Below are 13515 nucleotides of genomic sequence, written 5' to 3'. Positions count from 1 at the left end.
ATACGTATAAACCGAAGCGTACAGCATACGTTATGGCTTCCATATATAGGGTAGTTCAAGGTGCGTTGTCACTTCCAGCGGTGTTGTCATATTTTGGAAGTCACAACGACTCGTCTGCTGATTTACCTCTTACTTTAAGCGTAATGTGTGATCTTTTGAAACTTTTACTGTGAATACAGTTGTGAATGCAGTTCTATGTTTTAAAGTTGTCTATTTAAATTAAAAGATTGATATTCTTTTGATTAAACAGGTTTACAAAAAAAATACATTTCGGAATATTTGACGAAACCATATGACTAGGGGGTTTTTGGGGTCGCTGGTCACGAATCCGGGGTCCGCTGACCTCTATCACGTCAGGTAATGGTAATCTCAAGGTCAAATCAAGATAAACCGACAGTCGCTCTGAAAAAGTATATTAGGGGGTTTTTGTGGTCGCTGATGACGAATTTGTGTCCGCTGACCTCTATCACGTCTAGCTCAAGGTCATTTCGAGGTCAAATCAAGATAAATGGACACGATCGCTCTGAAAAAGTATATTAGGGGGTTTTTGGGGTCGCTGATCACAAAACTGGGGTCCGTTGAGCTCAACCGCGACAGGTAAAGGTCATTTAAAGGTCAAATCAGTTTTGTGGACTTGTCCTGATTTGGCCTTGAAATGACCATTACCTTACGTGGTAGAGCTCAACGGACCGCAGTTTTCATGATCAGTGACTCCAAAACCCCTATATTTTCAGAGCGATTGTGTCGATTTATGTTGATTTGACCTTGAACTAGACGTGATAGAGGTCAGCGGACTAATGATTCGTCATCAGCGACACCAAAAACGCCCTAATATACTTTCTCAGAGCGACTGTCGATTTATCTTGATTTGACCTTGAAATTACCTTTACCTGGCGTGAAAGAGGTGAGCGGATCCCGGATTCGTGATCAGCCACCCCAAAAACCCCCTTGTAACATGGTTTCGTCAAATAGTCCGAAATTTAGTTTTTTTTTGTAAACCTGTAGTATTTATGATATGACTGATATTTATTTTACAAATACTAATATTTTATTATTGCTGCAAAATGGATTTTTTGGAATTAATTAAAAAAGTGTTATTAGTAAGTAATTTATTTATGAAAATTATATCAAAAATTTTAATAAATAAATTTGAACTTATAGGAAATTTTAATATTTATTATTTTTCTTGATTAAATTTTGAATTTTAGATTTTATTACAGGCACCGTCCTTTTAATTTTTGATGTACCAATAATAATGTGTAATAAGAAAATTAAATGGCTAAATACACCAGGTGGGGTTGAGCTGCTAAAAAGCTATCTAGATCCATCTTTTTAGAGCAGATTAGTCCCAGTCTGCTACTCGATACTATTGACTGTGCTTCTCCAGTTCTTTCTATCCTCTGTCTTTTTCTGCTAGTCTCTAATTCCTGCCCTATATAAATTTTCCTTTACTTCCTGTAACCATTTATTCTAGTTCCTCCGCGTCTCCTTCTAACTCCGGGTTTCCATTGTAAAATTGAGTTTATAGTTGTTACGCTACCTGCTCTCCATATATGCCCCAACCATCTAACACTGTGCTGAAATCTGAAAATCTGGAATAATATCTACCCGGGTCGAAACATTTTTTTCAATATATGAAAATAGTTATTTATGAAACAGTTCGTGAAGTATGCTTTTTACGAATGCACGTGATGTTTAGAGCACAAGCGACAACGGAGCGAGTGCTATACATCGCTTAAGTTCGCAAAAAGTACTTCACGCACAGTTTCATACAATATTTTATCTACGATAAACAAATAAAAAAACTGTAACTCTTCATCACTGGAATTCATTCCTATTCTACAATTTTTAGAAATTATTTAAACATTCTAATTTCTTTCAAACCACAAAACTGTCAAATTTTTTTTTGTAATTTATTGCTCATTATGTCATCACCATGACAACGCGAAAGTTAAGGATATTTGATTATATGAAAGTGTGTCAAAAACAGTGCGAAAAATAAATCCCGTTTAAAATACATTGTTACTTCACGCACACGTTATCCATTAAATAGATCGATGCAGATCGGCCTTATATCGGATCCTCTACTATTAGTCCGTTCGCTGACGGTAAAATATTGCAAAACCCATAAATTTTAAAAAACCGCTTAGATCAGGGGTGGGCAATTACTTTTAAGCGCGGGCCAAAATGAAAGTTTCAAAATGTCTCTCGGGCCGGAGGACTATACCGGATATGTACGCTGTGCCCACGCGAATTTTTTTGGTGTAGTTTATCCCTGCCCAAGAAATAAATACTATAAGTATTATTTTAAAGCATTTGGACAAAGAAATTTGACTGTTAATAATTAGAAAATGGTAATAATAAATTGTCCTACTTGGGAATACATGCGAAAAACTTGTGCCCAGTAAAATATGTCACGTAATTGAAAAAAAAATGGTCATTATATTAAATCATAAGAAGATCCAGAAAAAGAACCAGATAAAAAATGAAGATATTGAGCAAGTGGACAAAATGAAATACTTACTTAGGAGTCTGGATTACGGAAGATTTAAATTCGAAATCATAAATTCGATCAAGAATAGAGCAATTGAGGGTAGACTTTTTGAAGATGAGGACATTTCTGAGTCATCAAAGACTCAATCTGCAAATCTGATATTAGTTGATAAAATGTTGTATATCCACTCTATTCTTTTTTATGGTGCCGAAGCTTGGATTGTTAATGTTGACTTAATGAGAAAGCCGGAAGCTTTTGAGATGTGGCTTTTTGGGAGAATTTAGAAAATACCATGGACCGATCATATACGAACAAAATGATGTTGCACGAAATGGAAAGAGACAGAGAACTTTTGACCTCCATTAAAAGGAGACAGACAGCATATTTACGGCACATGCTCAGAAATGATATGTACGAGTTGTTCGAAGGAAAAAGGGGTCCTGGTAGACGACAAATATTCTGACTGAAAACATTTGAGACTGGACCGGGTTAAACACACAGACGCTTTTAAGAAAAGCAGAAAATAGAGACGAATTTGCAATGGTGTTTTAGCCAACCTTCATTAGTGGAGTCGGCGTTAGAAGAATAATAATAAATTAATGGTAATTAAATAAATCAGTTATTGAAAGATTTTATTTTCTTATTTATTTATATTTTAACGATACAAATTAATTTATATTGATACATATTTTGTAAATATACCTAATATTAAATAAAATTATAAAAAAAAAGACAAACATTAAACGTTAAAATTAATAGAATACTCATTATAAGTATAACTTCTATAATAGTTAATGCGAAACGTGAAATCGCGAATGTTCATGTGATATTATTTCTTCAAAATTGGGATCCAAATCACTTGTAGCAATCCTTAATACCGAGTGTAGATTTTCGTCAGTAATTTGTGATCGATATTTATTTTTCGTGGAAACCATCAACGAAAAAGTTCTTTCACAAATATATGTCGAACCAAATAAAACTAGGTATTTTTGAACATAGTTTAAAAAATGTTTAAAATGTTCTGTATTCAAAGCACCGTAGAAAGCACTCAATTCGTTTGATTGAACATTTTCTTTTAATAAATTATTTGCCTGTAAGTCAATTAATTCTAGCTGAATTTCAACAGGGGCTTCTTGCACATCGAAATTGAAAGGTTGACTAATTAATGACAAAGGTTTTTCAATAGCTTTGAAATCTTGAAATCTTCTTTGGAATTCAGTATGCAGGTCTTGTGTTACTGAACTATATTTAAGAAAATCAGAATTTTTCAATAATTCTCGTCGTGTTTGTAATGATGGGAAGTGGTTTAATATTTTTTTATTAAAGTTCTCAGCAAATAAGTTTAGTTTTATCATAAATGCTTTGACATTTGAGTGCATATTGAAAGCGAACTGGTTTTTCCCTTGTAAATTTACATTAAGTTCATTTAAATATGTTACAATATCTACAGAAAACGACAAATCGTTTAGCCATGCCTCATTTTGCAATTCAGGAAAATCATGTAGTTTTTCTTTTATCGACAAGAAGGATACTATTTCATCAAGCAAATATTGAAATCTGTCCAAAACTTTACCGATGCTAAGCCATCTCACCTCAGTGTAGTAAGGAATTTCGTAAAAGTCACTTTCAATTTCTTTCAAAAATTCAACAAACTGTCGATGATTTAAGGCACGTTCCTGGATAAAATTTACAACTTTTGTCACAACAGTAACGACGTGATTCAATTTTAAAACTTTTCTACATAACACTTCTTGATGAATAATGCAGTGTAAAAATAATATGTCTTGTTCTGGCTGCAACTGTTTTACTTTGTCGCTGATTCGTTTTAGTAAGCCCACATTTTTCCCTGTTAAACTAGGACAGCCATCCGTAGTGATGCTTACTATTTTGTTCCAAGGTAAATTTACTTTAACTAAACACTCTTCAACAGCGTTAAAGAAGTCTTCACCGGTAGTTGTATCTTTCATTGGATGCACACTAAGAAGTTCCTCGCGAATTTCACATTTTTTGTTAATGCCCCGAATAAATATTAATAATTGACTTGTGTCAGTAATATCGCAGGACTCATCCAACGCCAGAGAACAATATGTAAAATCAGCAATTATTGTTTTTAGCTGGTCGAGTAAATTTCCTGAAATATTTTCGATCCGTCGTACTATTGTTCTCCTTGACAGGCTTAAATTTTCAAAAATATGTTTTTTTTTTTCAGGACAACATATCTCCGACACTTCTACCATGCACTGTTTAACAAATTCTGCTCCAGAAAAAGGTTTACATAACTTAGCAATTTTGTGTGCAATAACATAACTTGCTTGTGTGGTAGATTTCTCGATGTTACTTTGTTTGCTAAAAATATTTTGTTGTTTATTTAAGTTTTTTGCTAAGTTGTCTGCAGCATTTTTAAGTTCTTCTAAAGAAAACGATGCATATTTTGGATGTTTTGATGTAAAATGCCTCTTTAAATTATATTCCTTGAAAACAGCAATGGTTTAATGGCAAACTAAACAAATTGCTTTCTTACCAATGTTCGTAAAAAGGTATTTTTCTGTCCATGCTTCATTAAAATTTCTGCATTCCAAATCAACTTTTCTTTTTTTAGATTGTATCATTTTGCAAATGCTTACAAATAAATATTTTAATACAATAAAATAAAAACAATGTTTTCAAATTTTACTTACAAAATGTCCTCCACTTTTTCAATTTATTATATATTTGCAAAATAACACACACTGTATCAAAAGAAATATGAGGAGTAATAGGAAATACGACCAGTGCTAAATCAAAATAAACTTATACGCGTCTTTCGAAGTAGTTGTAAAACTTCGGCAAAAATCGGTAACAATGAATTTTATGCTGAAGTAGGTATTCCAAACAACCATACTTAATTCAGATTTAATAAATAAAGAATCATATTATTGGGACCAAAGTGCTGAGGTATTTAGATCATAAACTGTCAGTGATATGGTTGAAATAGATACCCAAACACCGAGTGCTTGTCTTGAGACCTTGAGAGTTAAATACGATTATTAATACCGAATAAACAATTATGATTTTCCGGGGATTTCCCTATATTTTAAAAGAAATTTAAAGTAAATAGTTACAATTAAACAGTTTTTAAAAATATAGTTAGCTAAGGCTGTTCGTAATTATAATACTCTCTATTATTTATATATTTAATAATTTATGTGAACACTATGCAAACTATTACTGTTGATTTCAACAAAATCACATAAAAGGGATTAAAAAGATTAGGTACTTGCGGGGTTTTTCAACGGGCCGGACAAAGTAAGCGAAAGGGCCGGACCCGGCCCGCGGGCCGGCTTTTGCCCACCCCTGTGCTATAGCCTTATTCTTTAACTATATCGCTGTAATAACATTGTTTCTAGACAGGTAAATTATCATTGTATACTGGGCGTACCAATCAATCTGGTTTTTTTTTCAATTTTCACAACACCCTGTGGAATATTCTAGCCTTTATACAATATTGAAATTAAAACCCAACTATAGCCCCAGGTTTTCTTAACGTTCTGTTTGTTATTCATTCGCTTATGTTGGATAATAAAAAAGTTAGGGACTTTAACAACTCAACATGTTCTTTATCAATACATGGTGTTTCTAAATAAGTGCGACAAACTTTAAGGGGTAATTCTGCATGAAAAAATAATGATCGTTTACTTGATAAAGCTATGTCCGCAAATGCTTGCAAATATAAAATTCTTTTGCCAAACGATCATTATTTTTTCATGCAGAAATTACCCCTTAAAGTTTGTCGCACTTATATTTAGAAACACCTGTATCGATAAAGAATATGGCTAGTTGTTAAAGTCCTTAACTTTTTATTATCCAACGTAAGCGAATGAATAAAAAAACAGAATGTTAATAAAACCTGGAGCTATAGTTAGGCTTTGATTTAAATATTTTATAAAGGCTAGAATATTCCACAGGGTGTTGTGAAAATTGAGAAAAAAAACCCAGTTTGATTGGTACACCCGGTATACAATGAAAATTTACCTGTCTATCAACAATATTATCATAGCTATTTTGTTAAAGAATAAGGCTATAACATATTAAAAAAAATTACTTAAATCGGACAACAGGTTTGGGAGATACGAGACATCAAAAATTACCCATTTTTTTGGGGTGCCCGTTTTTCGTGCCGGTGAGTGTAGATTAAATTAGAAGTTCATTGTAAAAAAGGAAGTAAACAAAAACACGAGAAAAATGAATTTATATAAGTAAATAGGTAAGTAAATATTATAGATTAAAATAAGTACAGAAAATATATAATTATAGAGATATATAGTCACTTATTGTACCTTCATTTAAGGCTAACTTTAAAAGTAAAGCAGATCTGCTATTATTCATGTTTAAAAACAAAAGGCACACAAAACACTAAGTACGATTAGGACCGCGAATCTACAACAGATAAATGTCTGGAAACCGTTACACAGGGTTGCCAAAAAACGGAAGTCACACCGAGCGGTGTGGTATACGGAAGACGCTACGCGTTGTGTACATAGCCTGTATAGTAGCACGGGAGCGACACTAGCGCTGGTGATATACCGTCGAAGTAAAATCTGATCTTATGAGTATGTTAGATACGATATGACTTCCAGCGAAATTTTTAATATAAGCCTTCTGATACCATCTAGTAGCCAAATTCGTAAAAATATAGGCAAAACGTTGTGACTTCCGAAATCGGAAGTCATAACGGTATATATGAAGTAACAACGTATTACGAGAATCTACTTTGGAAGTCACATGGATACATGTATCAATATATATATATATATATATATATATATATATATATATATCTATTTATATATATATATATATATATATATATATATATATATATATATATATATATATTTTCAAAGATCTACATCTTTTGTTTTTTCAAAATATATATATATATATATATATATATATATATATATATATATATATATATATATAAATAGTTGGTTTTTTAATTCCTGGGTTTGCGGTCTGTTATAAATAAAACACTTGATTTTGCTTAGACGTTTCGGCTGTTTGCTATTTTCAATAAGCACTTTTAATTATTAAACATTACACTGTTAACAAACATATTTTATACGCAATACACGTAATATTTTGAAATTTTAAAAAAATGCACATCGTGTTTCTCTAAGATGTTATGAGAGAATTTTGTTATAAAATATGTTTGTTAACAGTGTAATGTTTAATAATTAAAAGTGCTTATTGAAAATGGCAAACAGCCGAAACGTCTAAGCAAAATCAAGTGTTTTATTTATAACAGACCGCAAACCCAGGAATTAAAAAACTAACTATTTAAAAATTCACGTTCAGGAAATAAGCAATATATATATATATATATATATATATATATATATATATATATATATATATATATTATATATTACAAGTTACATATCTCTCTAAACACAATAACAGTGGTAGTGGTGGTGTAACGGTCAAACAGGGCCAAAAAGCCACTAACATGCAATTAACCACTACACAATGCGCTAAGTAAAGGTATTAATAGAAAATCAAAATCAAGTCCGTTGGAATAGCACAAAGTCCTTACAACTAAAAGTTAGTAATATTACCTAAATTGAACTAGCCTAAAGTGAAATACACACAACAAGAACGCTACGGTTACCAAAAATCAAGTATTTCACCTAGCAAAAATATTAATAATTATATAATGAGTTATATAAATGAGTTGGTCAGTAACTCTTTATATCATATTTATACAAACAAACCTACCAGACATATTCCCTATTTAAAAACCTGGACAAAATTTTAACAACCCCTTCCCTATCAAAATTTTAAGATACAATTATTTATAATGATTATGGAACAAGACCTAATTTTATTTATTTGAAACTACTACTTATATTGAATCAAGGAAAAAAAACAACGACCTAAAACCCTATCTATCAAGAAATATGTACCTAGTTTACCTGATTGTATGCATACAATAAGTTTACACTGCAAGCAACTATAGAGTACCCGAAATATGTAAATAATAAAAGTAAACAACTTATCTTAACCACAGTTCCTATTTAAAAAAATGTTGAAGTCCAGATAGGAATGAATTTCCTCTTGGCACGACAAAAACTAGTGGGCTGCTGTGGTGATAAATCCAATCCTGGATGTTGTGAAATAGGTAATATAGTAGTATATCCAATCAAAAGCAGTAAACTCTAGGGGTAACCCATACCCGAGTTGCTAACAGTTACTGGCACATAATTAAATGATATAGTTTGTCCCAATTTACATAGAGTGACTAAGTGTCTATGTGACTAAGTGACGGAATCTAAAATAAAGTTTATTTAAATGTAATTATTATGTATTTCAACAAGGGTAGCAGTACAGATTGAAGAGGCCCAAACAAAACATTAAATATTAGGTTAGGTATCTTATGTCATGTCAAAACTTTCTGAATCTACCTTCAATAAAGTCATGACAGGCTTGCGCGAAGAATAAAAATGCGCAAAAGACAGAAGGCTGTATAGTATTTGTAAAAACTTTTCATAAATCACATATAAAAAAAAACTTACTGAAAAAGCCTAATGATAAAGTATAAAATGTATTGGAATTTACGTTTGACACTAGATAAAAAAACTTGACCTTCAATGTTCCTGGCAAATATTTAAAGGATATTATGCTCTAATTTGGAATTAATGTGGATCCTTTAACCAAAATTAATTCCTAAAGAAATAACTACAATGATGAATTGGATTTCACAACGAAGGAATGAGAGATATCTAAATGTATTATGTACTTACTGAAACGAGCTCACACGTCGCGCTGCCGGCAAATATAATTGTTTTATATGAATACGTCTCCAGATATATTTAAGTTTGATTGATTAGTTTTCCCACATGTATTCGGCTGATGTTCGATTTCTTTTTAGTTAGATTTCATTTTCTTTCAATTTCGTCACAAACAATGAGAATAAATTCTCCGACGTGTCGCTGCGAGTTTACTGACCAGACTAAAGTCCCCCGCTTACGATTTTCGCGTAGCGCAAAGCAAGTCCGAGTAGCGACCTCTCTGTTGGTTGCCCAGTCGCCATAGGCGGGCGAAGCCAAATTCTTGAAGGGCAACGGGTAACGGTTACAATATCCACTCACTTTTATTTGCGCTGGAGGTTGACAAGTACATGGAAGAAATATCACATATATAAGCTGAACTTGATGCTAGATTACTTTCTGATGACTTATTTTTATCTTGATTTTTGGAATCATGTATTCTCTTTCTACACTCTCTAACCCAGTGTCCCTTGCGTTTACAAAAATTACAGGTGGTATTCTTCTTTAAGTCCTGTATATTTGTTTTCTTTTTTCTGGTGGCTTCCAGTTTACTTTGTAAAGCCTCTACTTGTAAAGCAAGACGGGATATTTCAGAGTCATCATTATTCATTCTAGTTTCTTCTTTAAGCAATATTGCTGCTAAATTTTCAAACGTTTGCTGATTACTAGCTACAGAGTCCCAGGCTGTACGAAAGGCATTAAATCTAGGAGGTAAACTATTAATTACTTTGGAACAAACAGCACTATTACTAATAGTTTATTTAACATCTTTTAACTGTCTAACTAATAGCTCTATTACTGATATATGCTCTGCAACTTTTGCATTATCATGCATTTTATATTCATAAAATTTTTGCCATAGTAACTCTCTAGATATTTCTGTCTTTTGTTCATGTATTGTGAGCAGTCTTGACCACATTTCAGAAGTATTTTCACAATTTATCAAATGTTGTATTTGATCTTGACATATAGTAGATAATAAAATTACCTGTGCCTTTGAATTTTTGTCATTCTTTCCACTCACTGCTAGTTTGGACTGCTGGTTCTTTAACTGTTCCATTCACAATTGAAAGCAGCTTCTCTGCTTTAAACAAAATGGTTACACTAAATTTCCATAGTTGAAAATTTGAGCCATCAAACTTGATAATATTACCAGAATCAATTTTCACAGCTGAGGAAATTTTTGCACTTCACTAAATGTTTATTTTGTAATTGTACGACTTGAACGAAAAATAAACACGGGGGCCACTCACGACTTGAACGCGAAACAACTAAACTTTTTACCGGCGCGGCGCGAAGAACAGGCTAGTTTTCAAATTTCACAATACCGTGTCTGGGCAACCATAACCTGATAAATAAAATATCTCTCCTGTCGATTAGTAAAAAGTTTATTAAACAATTAGCCTGAGAAAACTGAAAATATTAATTAAACATGTGTAACATACGTGTAACCTAACTTACAATATTGAACACAATATTGAAACACAATTCTTCTTTGTCTTTATATCTTGAATATTACATTAGTTCGGGAGCTTACATTAACACAGGTCTTCGGCAAAAGCTTTGCCAATGCTAGATTTTACATACCAAATAAATGGTGTAAGATCACATCGTTAAATCCTCCGTATATCAATGGGTACCAATGAAATAGACTAGTTTCGCGATGCCTCGCTCATCAGTATTCGTCTAGGTACGAATCAATACGCCGACGATTCAACGATGTGTCTTAATATTTCGCACCTCAGGTGCCGAGCTACAAAAGTGCCATCTACTCTGATGACCAGGAAGTAGAAACACGATTCGAAAAGAGTAGGTTTTTACAATCTTTTGAGCTGTATTAAAAGTTGCCTGCATGCAGGTCTTCGGCAAAAGCTATGCCAATGCTAGATTTTACATACCAAATAAATGGTAAGATCACATCGTTAAATCCTCCGTATATCAATGGGTACCAATAGAATAGACTAGTTTCGCGATGCCTCGCTCGTCAGTATTCGGCTAGGTACGAATCAATACGCCGACGATTAAACGATGTGTCTTAATATTTCGCACCTCAGGTGCCGAGCTACAAAACACTTTTAATACAGCTCAAAAGATTGTAGAAACCGACTCTTTTCGAGTCGTGTTTCTACTTCCTGGTCATCAGAGTAGATGGCACTTTTGTAGCTCGGCACCTGAGGTGCGAAATATTAAGACACATCGTTGAATCTTCGGCGTATTGATTCGTACCTAGCCGAATACTGACGAGCGAGGCATCGCGAAACTAGTTTATTCTATTGGTACCCATTGATATACGGAGGATTTAACGATGTGATCTTACATCATTTATTTGGTATGTAAAATCTAGCATTGACAAAGCTTTTGCCGAAGACCTGCATGCAGGCAACTTTTAATACAGCTCAAAAGATTGTAGAAATTTGTTTGTAGTTTGTAGATTGGTTTGAATTTTCTTAATCTTCTTTCTTCATGTTCATGTAAGTGTTCAAACAACCGCTTGGCTAACTCGTTAGGATGTACAGACACTCTTTCGCGATATGTTGCACTATATTCACTTATCACTTCTTGCACTGTTGGAATTGCTAAGTCTCGTTGGATCACGTAGTTAGGTACGTAGTACGGAGCATCAAGAATCAGCCTTATCGTCTTGTTTTGGAACCTCTGTATTATATTTATATTGCTATTAGAAGCTGCTCCCCAGAGCTGGATACCGTAGCGTAGGTCCAAATGTGCTTATAATGGCTTTGTAGACCAGTAATTTGTTTTCTAGAGACAACTTAGTTTCTGCCGATAATCCAGTATCGATGGCTTAGCTTTAGTCCTAACTGTTTGCGTTTAGTGAAAATATGTTTTCGCCATGTTAGTCTTCTGTCTAGGTGGATTCCCAAGTATTTTACATCTTCGGCTTGAGGTAAATTGTTGTTGTTAATTGTACTGGTGGGCAAGTTTCTTTACGGAGTGTAAATGTTACATGTGTAGATTTTAGTTCATTTGCTTTCATGCGTCATTTCGACAGCCATTTGTGTATCTTGTTAAGGCAGATTTGAAGTTGTCTTAATGCCATCTTTGGGTTTTCGTGTGAAGAGAGAGCAGCTGTATCGTTCGCAAATGTGGCTAACCATCGGTGTAGTAGGAAGATCACTTGTGTACAACAAATACAGGATAGGTCCGAGTACACTGCCCTGCGGTACCCCTGTTTTATGGCGTTCAGAGAAGAGTATTCTTGGTTTTGTCTGACAAGGAAGTGTCTATCGGTTAGGTATGATTTTAGTAACAGGAATGTTGTTCTGAAGCTATTTTTACAATTTTAACTATTTAATGGGAAATAAGCCACAATATTATTAAAAAATGATTTTTATTAACGTTTCGACGCCCAAATCGGGTGCCGTTGTCAAAATACTACTAACATAAACAAAAATGTTGTTGCTTAGTAAAAAATTCTTCTAATAATTTAATTTGACTCATTTATATCAGCAATTCAGATACATACGATACATTTTAAAGTAGAAGACTAAAATGATGTTGCCAATATTTATGAGTTGCGTTCCTGGGACGACTTTACTGAAAGATAGTTCATTCGATTACTTGAAATCAACCCCAACTCAAGAATATCCGTCACAAAAAAATCATAGCACGTGATCTGTCTTTAAAAAGACAACCACGTGCAACGGTGACATTAAAATTCTCGCGTTGGAGATCTCATAGTAAATCACGAGGGAAAACCAGGAAAAACCTCGTGATACTATCCCGACATCGTAAGTATTTGGTCTTACATTTAATTTACTCTCAAAATTAATACCAAATTCTGACTTTACTATAATTTTGTTTAAATTATAAATAATATCAATAATACATGGATATATACTACTAAAGTAATACTATAGTAATACTAAAATATATACTAACTCGACTATTGACTTACTAATTGTGGTATTTTCTTTCTATTGACTTCCTCTTTCAGTATGGGCATCCACATCCTACTGCATTCCACCGAGGAATTTGCGACACACTTGGGTTCGTTTAAATTTTTAAATTCAAATTGAAAAGAGGCTAGTTCTCTCCTCCTTGTCTTACTCTCGAGTCGGCTCTTGTCTGCTGTTCTATGTTTGTTTGTTAAGTGCGGGTTACAGTTGTTTGTGCATTTCGCATCCTCTATAGTTAACTGGATGAAGATAACCTTGCAGTTTATGCACTTTACGTTTTCATCTCTTACTTTTC

At 33.3% G+C, this 13515-nt stretch overlaps 1 protein-coding gene across 2 annotated transcripts in view; it reads left to right on the top strand.

Annotated features, from left to right (window-relative positions):
• The window catches only part of LOC126888143 (1-acyl-sn-glycerol-3-phosphate acyltransferase delta-like), a 491980-nt gene that overhangs the window by 472606 nt on the left and 5859 nt on the right, over window positions 1–13515 (top strand). The window contains exon 4 of one of the 2 annotated variants that reach the window (XM_050656147.1): window positions 4704–4722. The exons of the other annotated variant lie outside the window; for it this stretch is intronic. Coding sequence (XP_050512104.1) covers window positions 4704–4705 — 2 coding nt within the window. The 3' untranslated portion in view covers window positions 4706–4722. Of the gene's footprint in view, window positions 1–4703; window positions 4723–13515 lie in introns of those variants that run through there. 2 annotated transcript variants of the gene reach the window in all.

Source organism: Diabrotica virgifera, chromosome 7 (genome assembly GCF_917563875.1).
Source record: "Diabrotica virgifera virgifera chromosome 7, PGI_DIABVI_V3a".
Taxonomy (NCBI): domain Eukaryota; kingdom Metazoa; phylum Arthropoda; class Insecta; order Coleoptera; family Chrysomelidae; genus Diabrotica; species Diabrotica virgifera.
This window is presented reverse-complemented; position numbering and strand designations above follow the sequence as displayed.